The sequence below is a fragment of the Oncorhynchus tshawytscha genome, linkage group LG08, assembly GCF_018296145.1.
Source record: "Oncorhynchus tshawytscha isolate Ot180627B linkage group LG08, Otsh_v2.0, whole genome shotgun sequence".
Lineage (NCBI taxonomy): Eukaryota > Metazoa > Chordata > Actinopteri > Salmoniformes > Salmonidae > Oncorhynchus > Oncorhynchus tshawytscha.
Genome location: NC_056436.1, coordinates 66,533,162 through 66,550,320, shown reverse-complemented (window position 1 = coordinate 66,550,320; position 17,159 = coordinate 66,533,162). Strand labels below are relative to the sequence as shown.

The window sequence follows — 17,159 nt, the reverse complement described above, 5'->3', positions numbered from 1 at the left end:
CAGTGCCAGTTATGATAAAGTTAAAACAGCTGTGTTACAGATTTATGAACTGGTCCCTGAGGCTTACCGCCAACGATTTAGAACTTTAAAAAGGGATGATAAGCAGACTCATGTTGAGTTTGCGCGACAGTTATCTTTACAGTTTAATCGCTGGTGTTCCGCCTCTGCAGTTGTGACTTTCCAAGGGCTGTGTGATCTGATTATGTTAGAGCAATTTAAGGACACAATTCCTGATCGTATTGCCACGTATATTAACGAACAGAAAGTAAAGAATGTTGCTGAAGCTGCGGTTTTGGCGGACGAGTATGTGTTGACTCACAAAAGGGTCTTTGCAGTGCCCCGTATTCGGAAAGAGTGGGGGCGTTCGGATAGATTTGGGCTTCGCTCACCGAGATACTTTGGTTCACGGGCAGAGTTCTATTCAACTAGGGTTGAGCCTGACTCCCATGGTAAAGCTGACTTTGGGCAGGAGTGTCACTACTGTCAAGGTTCAGGTCATTGGAAAAACGAATGTCCACTTCTCAAGTCAAAGGGTGCTTATGCTAAATCTAAGCCTACCGTGTTAGCTGCACCTGTTCCACAGCAATTCACTCATGACTCATTTCCTCAGGCCCAGGAGAATGTGAAAGTCCATATTGATCCAGACTATTTACCTTTCATTACGGAAGGTTTTGTGTCTATGTTAGGAAGTAACGACCTAGTGCCAGTGAAGATCCTGAGAGACACAGGTGCCTCTGAATCATTTGTGTTGGAGTCTGTGTTACCCTTTTCCGCTGAGACTGATTCGGGGAATAGTGTTCTAATTAGGGGAATAGGTTTGAACACTCTGTCAGTTCCATTGCATAAAATGATGTTGGATTGTGGGCTGGTGAAGGGTGAAGTTGTTGTGGGGGTGCGTCCTTCGTTGCCTATTGAGGGTATCGACGTTATCCTTGGGAATAACTTGGCTGGTGAGCGTGTATGGCCAGTCGTGTTTCCATCTCTAGTGGTTTCCACTAAGCCGTCATTTGTTGGGATTCCTGATGAGAGTGTACAGAGTTTCCCAGAGGTGTTCTCTGCGTGTGCAGTGACACGTTCTATGAGCCGTGGCGAACTGGTTACTGTGCCGACTAATGATAATAATACAAAGTATGTCACTGTTTTCCCTGTTATCCCGTTATCTGTAACCCGGGCAGATCTAATCAATGCGCAACGGGATGACCCCACGTTGGAAGAGTTGCGTGATCAAATTGTGCCTGTAGAACAGTTGGGAGATGTCGCCCATGGCTATTTTCTCCAAGAGGATGTCCTGATGAGAAAGTGGGTGTCTCATGATAGTTGTTTTCTGGGGGAGGCAATTAGTCAGGTTGTTGTACCAGTTAAGCTTCGTGAGTTGGTGTTGGAAACTTCTCACAGTGACGTTGCTGGACATATGGGGGTGAGGAAAACCTACAATCGCATATTAAGACATTTCTTTTGGCCTAGATTAAAGAGGGATATTTCTGATTTTATCAACTCGTCACACCTGTCAATTAACTGGTAAGCCTAATTGATCTATTAAACCAGTACCATTGTTTCCTATTCCTGTACTCAGCCAACCTTTTGAGTATCTGATTATTGACTGTGTGGGTCCTCTGCCTCGTTCTAAAAAGGGTAGCAGTTACCTGTTCACTGTGATGTGTCAGACCACTAGGTTTCCTGCTGCCTATCCTCTCCGATCTATCAAGACTAAATCGGTGTTAAAAGCTTTGACTCAGTTTCTCTCATTGTTTGGAATCCCTAAGGTCATTCAGAGTGATCAAGGATCTAATTTTACCTCTAATCTGTTTAGTCAGGTTCTTCAACAGCTCCATATTAAACACAATTTGTCTAGCGCCTATCACGTGCAAAGTCAAGGAGCACTGGAACGTTTCCATAAAACACTTAAGTCTTTGTTGAGAGCTTATTGTACTGAGATGGATAAGGATTGGGAGGAGGGGTTGCCTTGGTTACTGTTAGCCGCTAGGGAAGTTTCACAGGAGAGCACAGGTTTCAGTCCAAATGACCTTGTGTTTGGACATAGGGTGCGTGGACTTTTATCTGTTCTCCAGGATGACTGGAAGTCTCCCGAGCCTCCTCAGTCCCTATTATCGTATGTGTGTGATTTCCGGCGACGACTGTACGCCGCTGGTGAAATGGCTAAAGAGAAGTTATCATCTTCACAGGAGAGGATGAAGGGCATATTTGATCGCCGAACTGAGCCTTGTCACTTTAGTCCAGGTGACCAGGTTCTTGCTCTGCTGCCAATTGTTGGTTCTCCTTTTCAAGCCAAGTTTCAAGGTCCATATACAGTGGTGCGCCAGTACACTGAGCAAAATTATCTAGTTGCCACTCCAGAACGGAGGAAAGCACACCAGCTGTGCCATGTAAATCTGTTAAAACCCTATTATGCACGTTCCTCTGAGACTGAACAGTGGGATTCTACAGAGGACGGTAAACCTGTTCTTTTGGCTGATACCGTTGTTTCCTTGGGTTCTTGTCGTGCTAGATCTGTGCATGAGGAGGAAGATGTTCCTGGTCCTGACGATTGTATATTGCAGGGTAGATTGAAAAATTCAGAAACACTGGATATTTTAGACAGTCTTCTCACTCACCTACCTGTTGATGGGCGGAAAGAGATGGTTGGTCTTATTCAGAGATTTCCAGGTTTGTTTTCTGATACACCTACACGTACAAACTTAATAGAACATGATATTGACATTGGAGGTGCTGACCCCATTCGTCAGCGGTTCTATAGAGTTTCTTCAGAGAAACTACGTTGTCTGGATGCTGAGGTCAAGTACATGCTGGAGAGTAAGATAGCAGAGCCTTCTTTCTCCAGTTGGGCTTCTCCCTGTATCTTGGTCAGTAAACCGGATGGAACAAACCGTTTTTGTACATGTTTACGTGACTGACCATTGTTTCGTGTTGTCATGTTCTCTCTGTCCTGTCTGCTCCCTCCTGGTCTTGTTTTCTTATTTCCTCTTAAATGTTGCTTCCTATGCGCAAAGGTTGCTGAGGTCTGGGGAGGAGGTTGGCTGGGGCAAATTGTAAGTGTGAACACGTAAACCCTCATCAATTTGTGGCGCAGAAGCTGTGTCAATTTGGAACTTAGAGGCTGGTATTTTGTTCCAGGGTCCTTGTTGGTCCCGGGTTTTATGGGGGGGGATGTGACGACCCTCCCACTCTGTCTGCCGTATTCTCTCTCTGTTATTTCCTTATTAGGATGCTGGTGGGCGGAGTTGGGAGGGTCGTCAGCTACATGGGAAACACCTGGGCCTGGTGTCTCCCAGGATAAATACACCACTTCCCCATTCATGGAGGAGACTCTCCATGCAGAAACCTTTATGGATTTTGTTGTGTTTCTTGGTGGTTTTTGAGTTGTTTGCGACAACATCTTTCAACACCCTGCATTATCACATTCATGCATGCAAAACACTCACTTATACTACTGATTACTGATTACACACACCATTGTATATTTTCCTTAGTTGCTTTAGTTAATAAATATATATTTTGTTACTCCTTATCTCCACGTTGTCTCCCTTTGTTACAGGCTTTGAGCCGGTTCGTGACATTCGGCCCCCTTGAACTTTACGACCTTTTGCCACATTTCAGGCTTCAAACATAAAGATATAAAACTGTATTTTTTTGTGAAGAATCAACAACAAGTGGGACACAATCATGAAGTGGAACGACATTTATTGGATATTTCAAACTTTTTTAACAAATCAAAAACTGAAAAATTGGGCGTGCAAAATTATTCAGCCCCCTTAAGTTAATACTTTGTAGCGCCACCTTTTGCTGCGATTACAGCTGTAAGTCGCTTGGGGTATGTCTCTACCAGTTTTGCACATCGAGAGACTGAATTTTTTTCCCATTCCTCCTTGCAAAACAGCTCGAGCTCAGTGAGGTTGGATGGAGAGCATTTGTGAACAGCAGTTTTCAGTTCTTTCCACAGATTCTCGATTGGATTCAGGTCTGGACTTTGACTTGGCCATTCTAACACCTGGATATGTTTATTTTTGAACCATTCCATTGTAGATTTTGCTTTATGTTTTGGATCATTGTCTTGTTGGAAGACAAAGCTCCGTCCCAGTCTCAGGTCTTTTGCAGACTCCATCAGGTTTTCTTCCAGAATGGTCCTGTATTTGGCTCCATCCATCTTCCCATCAATTTTAACCATCTTCCCTGTCCCTGCTGAAGAAAAGCAGGCCCAAACCATGATGCTGCCACCACCATGTTTGACAGTGGGGATGGTGTGTTCAGGGTGATGAGCTGTGTTGCTTTTACGCCAAACATAACATTTTGCATTGTTGCCAAAAAGTTCAATTTTGGTTTCATCTGACCAGAGCACCTTCTTCCACATGTTTGGTGTGTCTCCCAGGTGGCTTGTGGCAAACTTTAAACGACACTTTTTATGGATATCTTTAAGAAATGGCTTTCTTCTTGCCACTCTTCCATAAAGGCCAGATTTGTGCAATATACAACTGATTGTTGTCCTATGGACAGAGTCTCCCACCTCAGCTGTAGATCTCTGCAGTTCATCCAGAGTGATCATGGGCCTCTTGGCTGCATCTCTGATCAGTCTTCTCCTTGTATGAGCTGAAAGTTTAGAGGGATGGCCAGGTCTTGGTAGATTTGCAGTGGTCTGATACTCCTTCCATTTCAATATTATCTCTTGCACAGTGCTCCTTGGGATGTTTAAAGCTTGGGAAATCTTTTTGTATCCAAATCCGGCTTTAAACTTCTTCACAACAGTATCTCGGACCTGCCTGGTGTGTTCCTTGTTCTTCATGATGCTCTCTGCGCTTTTAATGGACCTCTGAGACTATCACAGTGCAGGTGCATTTATACGGAGACTTGATTACACACAGGTGGATTGTATTTATCATCATTAGTCATTTAGGTCAACATTGGATCATTCAGAGATCCTCACTGAACTTCTGGAGAGAGTTTGCTGCACTGAAAGTAAAGGGGCTGAATAATTTTGCACGCCCAATTTTTCAGTTTTTGATTTGTTAAAAAAGTTTGAAATATCCAATAAATGTCGTTCCACTTCATGATTGTGTCCCACTTGTTGTTGATTCTTCACAAAAAAATACAGTTTTATATCTTTATGTTTGAAGCCTGAAATGTGGCAAAAGGTTGCAAAGTTCAAGGGGGCCGAATACTTTCGCAAGGCACTGTATCTGTCAAATGAGCCCCTCCCCCTGGCCTCCCCCTCAACAACAATATCTGGCATATTGGGCACACAGGAAAACACCATCATCAACATCAAACCAGGTCATGCCTAGCATTGTTCAAATCCTTGTAAGAACAGCAGCCTTTCCCAACATGGGCAATTGACTCCATTACATTTGACTCATGTAGAATACAAAATGGGTCATTGGTTTATAGGGTACCAGAGTGCTAGATTATATTTTATTGGTAGAACTTGCAGACTCGCCTTAATATTAAAGGTGAGAATATCCTCGCCAATGGCAGCATTTTGGCACATGGAATGGGAGAAAGTGGTCAGCACAGAGCAACGAGTTTCCCCTGGAGCCTCAGGCTGGTCCAGTGTTGCTATAGCTGCATCCGTCTGATACCAAGGAGTGTTGTCCTGGATGTAGGATGAGATGTTCCATCGTGGGTGACAGAAGCCTCCACAACAACACCGCAATCTGGCACAACTACATCAGAGGCCGTCACTGGTTGAGTTTACATATCAGTCCATGTCCACCTGACCTTCACTCCAGTCCTGTTGCACAGGTCGTTGAGGTCCGGCCAGTTTGACTAGATTCCAAAGCCCGCAACATGAATGTCCAATTTTCCATTGGCCAACCGTGTGCAAAGCTGTCATCAAGGCAAAGGGTGGCTACTTTGAAGAATCTCAAATATAAAATATATTTGGATTTGTTCAGACTTTTTTGGTTACTACATGATTCCATATTGGTTATTTCATAGTTTTGATGTCTTCACTATTATTCTACAAAGTAGAAAATAGTAAAAATAACAAAAAGCCCTTGAAAGAATAGCTGTGTCTAAACTTTTGACTGGTAATGTATATGTTTAATGACTAGAGTAAACTCTGACTGGTTTATTCATTAGCGTAAATGTTGGGGGCTTAACTATCAGTTTTATATTGTACCAGCGGTTACCTCTGCTGCATCTTTCATAGAACACTGCACATGTTGTGTCTTTCCCTTCCTGCCCAGACCATTGAAATTAGTCATTATACCGATTGAAGCACTAACACACAGCCATTATATTGACTTAGCTTAGGATGTAGGGAAACAAAGCACTGACACGGAAAGAGAGAGATACACATGCACACACGCACACACACACACACACACACACACACACACACACAAACACACCAAATACCTCCACCCACCAGCAGTAAACCTAAAACAACCCCATACACGTTGCAGTAGACCTAGCCAGCACTATTAGCATCCATAGCATCCTAACCTCTCCTCACCACAGACTTTAATGGGGCAGGATGGAGTAACTCACTCAGGGCAGGAGAATGGAAACGCTGGACTCAGACTGACATTCTCTCAATGCAGCATGGACGGTTTCATGGGTAAGGGCTGAGACAGCTGACCCTAGGGCTGGGGCTAATGCATGGTTCTATTTCTGGATTCTGGATTAAGGATGTGGAGACCATGGTCCTTCCTGTGGCGGTTAGAGATGAGCGACAGGTCGGCTCCATCATGCCTCCTGGTCCCCTCCGCCACAAAGCTGTGGTTGTGTGTACTCTCTGGAGCACGGCGCGGTCTTGAAGCAATAAAAGATGGAAATCATATTCATTCCCAGAGGTGTATAATACATGCTGATTCTGCCTCTCTACCAGGTTTAAGTTCTGTGCTCCACCAAAACCATGGCAACGGAAAAGATTTACGAACAACTATTGTTTCAAGTTGCTCCATCTTCTGAAATGACAGCCACCCACAGAGATCATTTGAATGCCGTAAAAACAAATGAATCAATTCTGAAGTGCCACACAATGTTTACTACCAAGTTCATCACTTAAATATTACAGCGGATGGAATCAGTATGGTGAAATGATTAACAACTGATTTGGGTTGGGACAGAGTTCACCTTCCCAAGGTTGGACTCTCTCCGAAACGTATTAAGAGAGAGCATGTAAACTGAGGTAGATAGGTTTCAGAGCACTCATCAGATCTTAGGTCCATGTTGTAACCAGCTCATCTGTATGGGCCTACTCTAGACCTGGTCTCCAGGGACCCATGTACAGTGGGGCAAAAACGTATTTAGTCAGCCACCAATTGTGCAAGTTCTCCCACTTAAAAAGATGAGAGAGGCCTGTAATTTTCATCATAGGTACACTTCAACTATGACAAACAAAATGAGATTTTTTCTTTTACAGAAAATCACATTGTAGGATTTTTAATGAATTTATTTGCAAATTATGGTGGAAAATAAGTATTTGGTCACCTACAAACAAGCAAGATTTCTGGCTCTCACAGACCTGTAACTTCTTCTTTAAGAGGCTCCTCTGTCCTCCATTCGTTACCTGTATTAATGGCACCTGTTTGAATTTGTTATCAGTATAAAAGACACCTGTCCACAACCTCAAACAGTCACACTCCAAACTCCACTATGGCCAAGACCAAAGAGCTGTCAAAGGACACCAGAAACAAAATTGTAGACCTGCACCAGGCTGGGAAGACTGAATCTGCAATAGGTAAGCAGCTTGGTTTGAAGCAATCAACTGTGGGAGCAAATATTAGGAAATGGAAGACATACAAGACCACGGATAATCTCCCTCGATCTGGGGCTCCGCGCAAGATCTCACCCCGTGGGGTCAAAATGATCACAAGAACGGTGAGCAAAAATCCCAGAACCACACGGGGTGACCTAGTGAATGACCTGCAGAGAGCTGGGACCAAAGTAACAAAGCCTACCATCAGTAACACACTACGCCGCCAGGGACTCAAATCCTGCAGTGCCAGACGTGTCCCCCTGCTTAAGCCAGTACATGTCCAGGCCCATCTGAAGTTTGCTAGAGAGCATTTTGATGATCCAGAAGAAGATTGGGAGAATGTCATATGGTCCGATGAAACCAAAATATAACTTTTTGGTAAAAACTCAACTCGTGTAAGGAGGACAAAGAATGATGAGTTGCATCCAAAGAACACCATACCTACTGTGGGGGTGGAAACATCATGCTTTGGGGCTGTTTTTCTGCAAAGGGACCAGGACGACTGATCCTTGTAAAGGAAAGAATAAATGGGGCCATGTATCATGAGATTTTGAGTGAAAACCTCCTTCCATCAGCAAGGGCATTGAAGATGAAACGTGGCTGGGTCTTTCAGCATAACAATGATCCCAAACACACCGCCTGGGCAACGAAGGAGTGGCTTCGTAAGAAGCATTTCAAGGTCCTGGAGTGGCCTAGCCAGTCTCCAGATCTCAACCCCATAGAAAATCTTTGGAGGGAGTTGAAAGTCTGTGTTGCCCAGCAACAGCCCCAAAACATCACTGCTCTAGAGGAGATCTGCATGGAGGAATGGGCCAAAATACCAGCAACAGTGTGTGAAAACCTTGTGAAGACTTACAGAAAACATTTGACCTCTTTCATTGCCAACAAAGGGTATATAACAAAGTATTGAGATAAACTTTTGTTATTGACCAAATACTTATTTTCCACCATAATTTGCAAATAAATTAATTAAAAATCCTACAATGTGATTTTCTGCATTTTTTTTCTCATTTTGTCTGTCATAGTTGAAGTGTACCTATGATGACAATTACAGGCCTCTCTCATCTTTTTAAGTGGGAGAACTTGCACAATTGGTGGCTGACTAAATACTTTTTTGCCCCACTGTATATAGTGGTTTTTAATCAGAACCACATGCCATTGAAGAGATAGGGATCTGTTATTAGCATGTAGCATGGGGCCTGCATGACGGAGTGAAATGTCTCTCTGTATGAAGAGGAGAGCTTTGTGTCTAGAATGTGAAATGAGTTAAAAGACTCCCCTGCCCCCTTATCTCTTTACTATGGGTCCCGACTGGATTGAGCCATAAAATGTAAACAGGGTATTATATCATTCAAATTTCAACCCAAGCAACATCACAGATCAAACCACCACATACCAGGGTTCATTTCAAGCCGCATATCCTATGAGGCAACAATAACACAATGCAATGAAGGATGTTTTGATTCTGCATGATTAAAAACGTCACTTCAGGCAGTGTAAAATCAGATATTGTGTTGCAGCTGGAAGGTATTTATGGTGGCTTAGTGTTGCGTCCTGTACAGACGTAGGATCTTACTGTGATCACCCTACTCCCAGGAGAACTTTACTGCAATGCAGGAAATGTTCAACTCATAGTGTATTTGAGGTTTAAAATGTCTTCTAAAGTTTGTAATTTACACTTTGAAACTTCAGACTTGACTTTCCCTTACGAAAAATGTATCAAACCCTAAACAAATGTCCATTAATTATAATCCCCATTTCCTGTTTCTGCATAATAATTTTCCTGCTGTAGCAAACTGGCTCAAATACATCATGAGCTGACAGTGGACGGTAGCGGGAGACTTTGGTTACATGTATCTGGTTTATAGCGGGAGTTAGTTGTGGTGACAGAGTAATGACATTAATATGTCTGATGTCAGGGCTGTGGGATAGAGTTTCCTCCTTACACAAACACACAGAAACAAACAGGGGGTATTCACACAGGTCTATGAAGTTACATGTGTGCACTCACGTGTGTGTGTGTGTGTTTGTGTGCACGTGTAATGTATGTGTGTGGGGTCACACTCACTTGTATGACTGTATATGCCTATGTCTAAGTATCAGTCACAGATCACATCTACCACACCATGCAGTGACAGTGGATTACCCTGACACTGATGGTCTGGATGGCCTGTCAGGGAGGAACAGCAGCATGTTAAGTCTGAATATACTCCAGGAGGAGAGTTGCAAAATTCAACTTTCCCAGAATTCACAGGGCTTCCAGAAATCCTTCCAACTGTGATTTTCAGAAAACCAGGGAATGTTGGGAATGCTAACTGAATTCTGCAAGCCTATCTAGGAGAGTCTATGGACCTTCAAATACACACCAGGTATATTGTCGACATCTCTGACTGGGAGGACTCACCTGGAAGGCTTCTAGCAGCTTCCCATTGAAGTCAATGACCTCAGTAGAGCCTGGAAGCCCTTTCTCACCAGGGTAACCCTGAGAGGAGAGGAACAGAGAGAGGGGGACTTAGAAGCATACAATAATAACATGAGAAGTTAGGTGACAGTTAACAGATCCTTAGTGGGTTAATAGGCTGTGTATATCTACCATGTCTCCCTGGGCTCCTTGCTCTCCGATATCTCCTTTGTCTCCCTACAAAATACACACAAACCCAAATGTATTGTCTGTGTCACAAGAAACAATCTTTATTGTATCTAGAGGTCTCATACCTTAAACCCAGGGAGTCCGTCCATGCCCCTCTCACCAGCCGGGCCCTGTTCACACAGAGGCATAGGGGTTAGAAAGCCACTTCACAGTAAGAGATATCCTAAACTGTAGGAGGATTGCCTGTTATAGTCAACTCGTTCTGTAGTGGTATAATGTCAGCTGAAAGGGGTAGTGGTGAAGGACAACACCAGAGGAACTGAGAGGGATTATCACCATAGAACAGGCCTGTAGTAGACATGTGTTACAGGCTGTAGAGAGGCCAGACCTGTCCAGTAGGCCTTCATCTATCCCTGGCCACATTCTGAGCTGGAGTAGAGCAGTTTGTTCCCGATAACAACTTCAGTAACCACAAACATCAGCTCATTTCGACTCACTGCCAGACAGCTATGCGTCCCAGGAGTGTGTTCACACATACTTCATGTTGCGCCCTGTAGCTGATAGAGAGGCCAAGTGGCTGGCAGCTGGGGTTTCTGCAGTATTAAAATACCCTATGACATCACTGGGCCAGGGGAGAGGGGTTAGGACTGGCTAGAGGCTGGCAGAACATCGGACCAGAGAGAAGAGAGAGATGGTGAGAGAAAAAGAGGGAGAGATGAAGGGAGTACAAATGAGAGAGAAAGCTATGTGTTTGATGTATTTCTGAAGAATCATGCTGCCCACCTAAGACCTGTTAAGAGCGATAAACTCCAGAAAGAAACAAGTGAAGAAGGAGGAATGAAAGAGAGTGCGATATGAGAGGCAGGGACGGCCGGAAAGAGAGATATGAGAGGCAGGGACGGCCAGAAAGAGAGATATGAGAGGCAGGGACGGCCAGAAAAAGAGATATGAGAGGCAGGGACGGCCGGAAAAGAGATATGAGAGGCAGGGACGGCCGGAAAGAGAGATATGAGAGGCAGGGACGGCCGGAAAGAGAGATATGAGAGGCAGGGACGGCCGGAAAGAGAGATATGAGAGGCAGGGACGGCCGGAAAGAGAGATATGAGAGGCAGGGATGGCCGGAAAGAGAGAGCGATATGAGAGGCAGGGATGGCCAGAAAGAGAGAGCGATATGAGATGCAGGGACGGCCAGAAAGAGAGAGATATGAGATGCAGGGATGGGCAGAAAGAGAGAGATATGAGAGGCAGGGATGGACAGAAAGAGAGAGATATGAGCGGCAGGGACAGACAGAAAGAGAGAGATATGAGAGGCAGGGACAGACAGAAAGAGAGAGATGAGAGGCAGGGACAGACAGAAAGAGAGAGATATGAGAGGCAGGGACAGACAGAAAGAGAGAGAGATATGAGAGGCAGGGACAGACAGAAAGAGAGAGAGATATGAGAGGCAGGGACAGACAGAAAGAGAGAGATATGAGCGGCAGGGACGGACAGAAAGAGAGAGAGATATGACAGGGAACAGAAAGAGAGATATGAGAGGCAGGGACAGACAGAAAGAGAGAGATATGAGCGGCAGGGACGGCCAGAAAGAGAGAGAGATATGAGAGGCAGGGACGGGCAGAAAGAGAGAGATATGAGAGGCAGGGACAGACAGAAAGAGAGAGATATGAGAGGCAGGGACAGTCAGAAAGAGAGAGATATGAGCGGCAGGGACGGACAGAAAGAGAGAATATAATAAGAGAATAAAACACAGGTGGTCTGTTGCTAGTCTGACAGAGATAAAAAGAGAAGGTGTGTTAGCGTTAGCATCATCACCTTTGACCCTGGGGGTCCCTGTGGTCCTGCGTATCCTGCTTCACCATCTTCACCCTGAGAGTGCACAGGGGTCAACAAAGGTCAATACTCCAGCGTCTACCTCATTGCATACATAGGCATCTATGAAGGTATAAACTTCATGCACTTAAAGTGTGCTTTATATATGCTTATATGTGTATCACTGTGCTACGTAGTGTGAGTAGGAACTTGGAGACTTACTGGCTTTCCAGGTGAACCTGCTTGGCCCTGTGAATGACAGAGATGTAATTGGTGAATCTTCTCCAAACTGTAACTGTTAGTGCACAAAACTAAATAACATGACTCTAGGTACAGTACTATATAACATGCTTGTGTACTAGTAAAACAGTCAAAAACACAAAGAAACATTCAAATGTGTATAACAATCAGACTCACCTCCATACCATCGCGACCAGGGAAACCCTATGGAGAGCAGAGCAGAAAACACACATCAGGATTGCCATAGATATTGTGTATTCTGAGGAATAGCCACTAGAGGTCAGTGCTCTATCAGCCTACAGAGAGTTATGGTTAGGTGCCTGCTATCATGCTATGTACAGTATGTTGAGCTGTTTTTGACTCCATCTACCCAGAGCCATATACACTGAGTGCACAAAACATTAGGAACACCTGCTCTTTCCTTCACATAAACTGACCAGGTGAATCCAGGTGAAAGCTCTGATCCCTTATTGATGTCACTGGTTAAATTGACTTCAACATGTGGCTCAGTTGATAGAGCACGCTGCTTGCAACGCCCGGGATCGTGGTTTGATTCCCATGGGGGACCAGTATGGAAAAAAATGAAAATAATTGTGTGCTCACTATTGTCAGTCGCTCTGGATAAGAGTGTCTGTTAAATAACTGTACCTCTGTTTAAAATGAACTGTGACGTACATGGGCATAACAAGCCTCTTTCTCTATCGGTAGACATTCTATTACTTCATACCCCATCAAACACAGAATGTCTTTGAAATGATTGTCTGGAACCCAGTGGTGATTACAATGAATCCGTTAAATAAAGCTGTTGATTGTGTGAGTGAGTGTGTGTGTGTGTTTGTGTGTTTGTGAGTGTGTGAGTGTGTTTGTGTGTGTGTTTGTGTTTGTGAGTGTGTGTTTGTGTGTGTGTTTGTGTGTGAGTGAGTGTGTGTTTGTGTGAGTGTGTGTTGGTGTGTTTGTGTGTGTGTGTGTGTGTGTGTGAGTGAGTGTGTGTTTGTGTGTTTGTGTGTGTTTGTGTTTTTGTGAGTGTGTGTTTGCGTGTGTGTTCCAGGTGGATGTATTGTATGCTTGGTGTGTGTTGCTTGGCAGGACAAGAGAGAACCAGGTGTGTTGAAGTCCTCCATAGAGAGGCAGGACAAGAGAGAACCAGGTGTGTTGAAGTCCTCCATGGAGAGGCAGGACAAGAGAGAACCAGGTGTGTTGAAGTCCTCCATGGAGAGGCAGGACAAGAGAGAACCAGGTGTGTTGAAGTCCTCCATGGAGAGGCAGGACAAGAGAGAACCAGGTGTGTTGAAGTCCTCCATGGAGAGGCAGGACAAGAGAGAACCAGGTGTGTTGAAGTCCTCCATGGAGAGGCAGGACAAGAGAGAACCAGGTGTGTTGAAGTCCTCCATAGAGAGGCAGGACAAGAGAGAACCATGTGTGTTGAAGTCCTCCATGGAGAGGCAGGACAAGAGAACCAGGTGTGTTGAAGTCCTCCATAGAGAGGCAGGACAAGAGAGAACCATGTGTGTTGAAGTCCTCCATGGAGAGGCAGGACAAGAGAGAACCAGGTGTGTTGAAGTCCTCCATGGGGAGGCAGGACAAGAGAGAACCAGGTGTGTTGAAGTCCTCCATAGAGTGGCAGGACAAGAGAGAACCAGGTGTGTTGAAGTCCTCCATGGAGTCAGGACAAGAGAGAACCAGGTGTGTTGAAGTCCTCCATGGGGAGGCAGGACAAGAGAGAACCAGGTGTGTTGAAGTCCTCCATAGGGAGGCAGGAAAAGAGAGAACCAGGTGTGTTGAAGTCCTCCATAGAGAGGCAGGACAAGAGAGAACCAGGTGTGTTGAAGTCCTCCATAGAGAGGCAGGAAAAGAGAGAACCATGTGTGTTGAAGTCCTCCATGGGGAGGCAGGACAAGAGAGAACCAGGTGTGTTGAAGTCCTCCATGGAGAGGCAGGACAAGAGAGAACCAGGTGTGTTGAAGTCCTCCATGGAGAGGCAGGACAAGAGAGAACCAGGTGTGTTGAAGTCCTCCATGGAGAGGCCAGGTCAGGAGAGTTGGCCTTAGGGATGTTGTGTAAGCAGCCACTCATACAGACAGTCAGGTCTCTTAAGTCTCTCAGGTCTCTCAGGTCTCTCAGGTCTCTCAGCTCTCTCAGCTCTCTCAGGTCTCTCAGGTCTCTCAGCTCTCTCAGCTCTCTCAGGTCTCTCAGCTCTCTCAGGGTCTCTCAGGGTCTCTCAGGTCTGTTCTCTGTTTTTCTACTTCCAACACTTACTGCTCTACTGTAATAAATACGAGAATGTGAGGTTACTCTAACTAACTAACTCTCTCCTCATATTCCCCATTTTCTCCAATGCCTACCTGAGAACAGGGATGTGTTCCATGTGGCTTCCTTCCTCTCTCTCTAAACATATGGGTGCACGCACGGACACAGACCACCACACACACTCTCCCCTCTCTCTTCACCTTTGGACCCTAATTGTCTAATAGTTTCTGAATCAACAATAACTATTCTCCTCTCCTCTCCAGTCTGTTGCCCTTCGATGCCACTGGGAAAACCGTCTCCCAAGTCTTCTGCCCTCTCACCTTTACCATCCTCCCCTTATTATGTAATCTCATGACATGGTGGACAGCATGTCCCTGACTGTTACGGTGTTCTTCCATCGAAGGAGAGTCGGACCAAAATGCAGCGTGGTTAATAATATACATCTTTAATGAAGATGAATATGAACAATACAAAACAACAAACGGAACGTGAAAACAAATACAGCCTATCTGGTGAATACAAAACACTGAGACAGGAACAATCACCCACAAAACACTCAAAGAATATGGCTGCCTAAATATGGTTCCCAATCAGAGACAACGAGAATCACCTGCCTCTGATTGAGAACCGCCTCAGGCAACCATAGATTTTGCTAGAACACCCCACTAAGCCACAATCCCAAAACCTACGAAAAAAGCCAATACACAAACACACCACAAAATAAACCCATGTCACACCCTGGCCTGACCAAATAAATAAAGAAAACACAAAATACTAAGACCAGGGCGTGACACTGACCCTCTCCTCATTAGAGAGAGAGCGAGACAGAGAGATGGAAAGAGAGAGAGATAGCACATTGACTCAGGGAACAGCACTCCTTCTTCACTGTGTTTCTCACACATCTGACTTCAACATGGACAGGGCTACCACCCTGCTTTGTTTTGCTGATTTGCGTTCTGCAACTCCTTTAATGAATTCAGAAAGTACATTGAATAAGGACTAGGTTAAATAAATGCCCTCTCTTACTGACATTTTTCATTTAAGACCAGCTTCGACACCATGCCAACTGCCAATATGGGTAACAGTGTTGATCTTGGATAAAAACAACTTACCCTTAAGCCCTCCTGCCCTCCAACCACAGTTTATGCCTGTTCTAGATTAATCAAACCCAGGCTGGGTTCAAGTTAAAACAGTGAAACAGTGACGGCCTAAGGCGAAATAGCTATTGTTTGGCGAGGCAGGGAAACTGTTGGTGAACCCAGAGAGAATGCCATATCTGTAACATGAGCACAGAGTGACAGGGCTGGGGTAGGGGAGGCTTGGGGGGGAGTATGGAAGGCTGGGAGAGACTAAGACTAGCTGGATGACATTGTGGCCTTCTCTTACAGAAACCAGAAGAGGCCTATTTTGGGCTGTTTTAGGTAAACCGCAGCTCGCTGGCAGCACAGTAGGCTTCGGTCAACGTGGGGTCCCTGCACTCAGAGTAGACCCTCCCCCGTCACTCTCCATCACTGTCACACCCCTATGGTCAACACGACCAGATCAACACGGTTGTGGTAGACACTGCTATTGATGACTAAGGTGTTGGAGTGACCAGAAACTAATGGTGTTAACCTAGTTCTCCATCATCAGCTGGAACTAAGAGAGAACACAGTGATGGTAAATAGAAGGAGAAACCGAGAAGAGGGAGGAGAGAACCATAAAGACAATGGAAAGTTGTGTTTATGTGGGAATATGTGAATCCATTGTAGGTATACGTGGGGGTATGTGGGTGTATGTGGGTGTATGTGGTGTATGTGGGTGTATGTGGGTGTATGTGAATCCATTGTGCGCATACGTGGGGGTATGTGTATATTCCAACTTTACCTGTAGGTGTGTGTGATATTTGTGTGTAAGGTAATACTGTTACCTGTTCTCCAGCCGGGCCACGGGGCCCGTCTTTTCCCGTATTTCCAGGAGGGCCTCTGGGGCCAGGAGACCCTTGGTCACCCTGCAGGACGACACATCAGAGGGATAAGAGAGAGGGAAACAAAGATGAAAGGAATGAGCGAAAGATGGCGACAAACCAACTAATATGGAGAAAATTACAATATTTACCATATGACAAACAAACGCACGCACGCACGCACGCACACACACACACACACACACACACACACACACACACACACACACACACACACACACACACACGCACACACCAAAACTAATACACACCTATACACACACACACACACACACACACACACACACACACACACACCAAAACTAATACACACCTATACACACCTATACACACCTATACACACCTATACACACCTATACACACCTATACACACCACACGCACACACAAAACTAATACACACCTATACACACCTATACACACCAAAACCTAATACACACCTATACACACCTATACACACCTATACACACACACACACACACACACACACACACACACACACAAACTCTCCCAGGCACGAGATGTGTTAACTAAGTATTAAATACAACATAAACTGAACTGTGAAATTAAGTGTTTCATTTCTTCCTGCAGTTAT

General features: G+C 44.9%; 1 protein-coding gene across 10 annotated transcripts in view; it reads right to left on the bottom strand.

The window, feature by feature from the left end:
- Positions 1–17,159, bottom strand: part of col23a1a (collagen type XXIII alpha 1 chain a) — a 275,945-nt gene that overhangs the window by 30,140 nt on the left and 228,646 nt on the right. For 8 of the 10 annotated variants that reach the window (XM_042325857.1, XM_042325858.1, XM_042325863.1 and 5 more), the window contains 8 exons: positions 16,510–16,590; positions 12,531–12,557; positions 12,336–12,362; positions 12,117–12,170; positions 10,430–10,474; positions 10,308–10,352; positions 10,119–10,196; positions 9,861–9,884 (listed from right to left, as the gene is read on the bottom strand). In XM_042325857.1, coding sequence (XP_042181791.1) covers positions 9,861–9,884; positions 10,119–10,196; positions 10,308–10,352; positions 10,430–10,474; positions 12,117–12,170; positions 12,336–12,362; positions 12,531–12,557; positions 16,510–16,590 — 381 coding nt within the window. The remainder of the gene's footprint in view (positions 1–9,860; positions 9,885–10,118; positions 10,197–10,307; positions 10,353–10,429; positions 10,475–12,116; positions 12,171–12,335; positions 12,363–12,530; positions 12,558–16,509; positions 16,591–17,159) is intronic. The other 2 variants (XM_042325860.1, XM_042325864.1) reach the window with 1 other exon arrangement.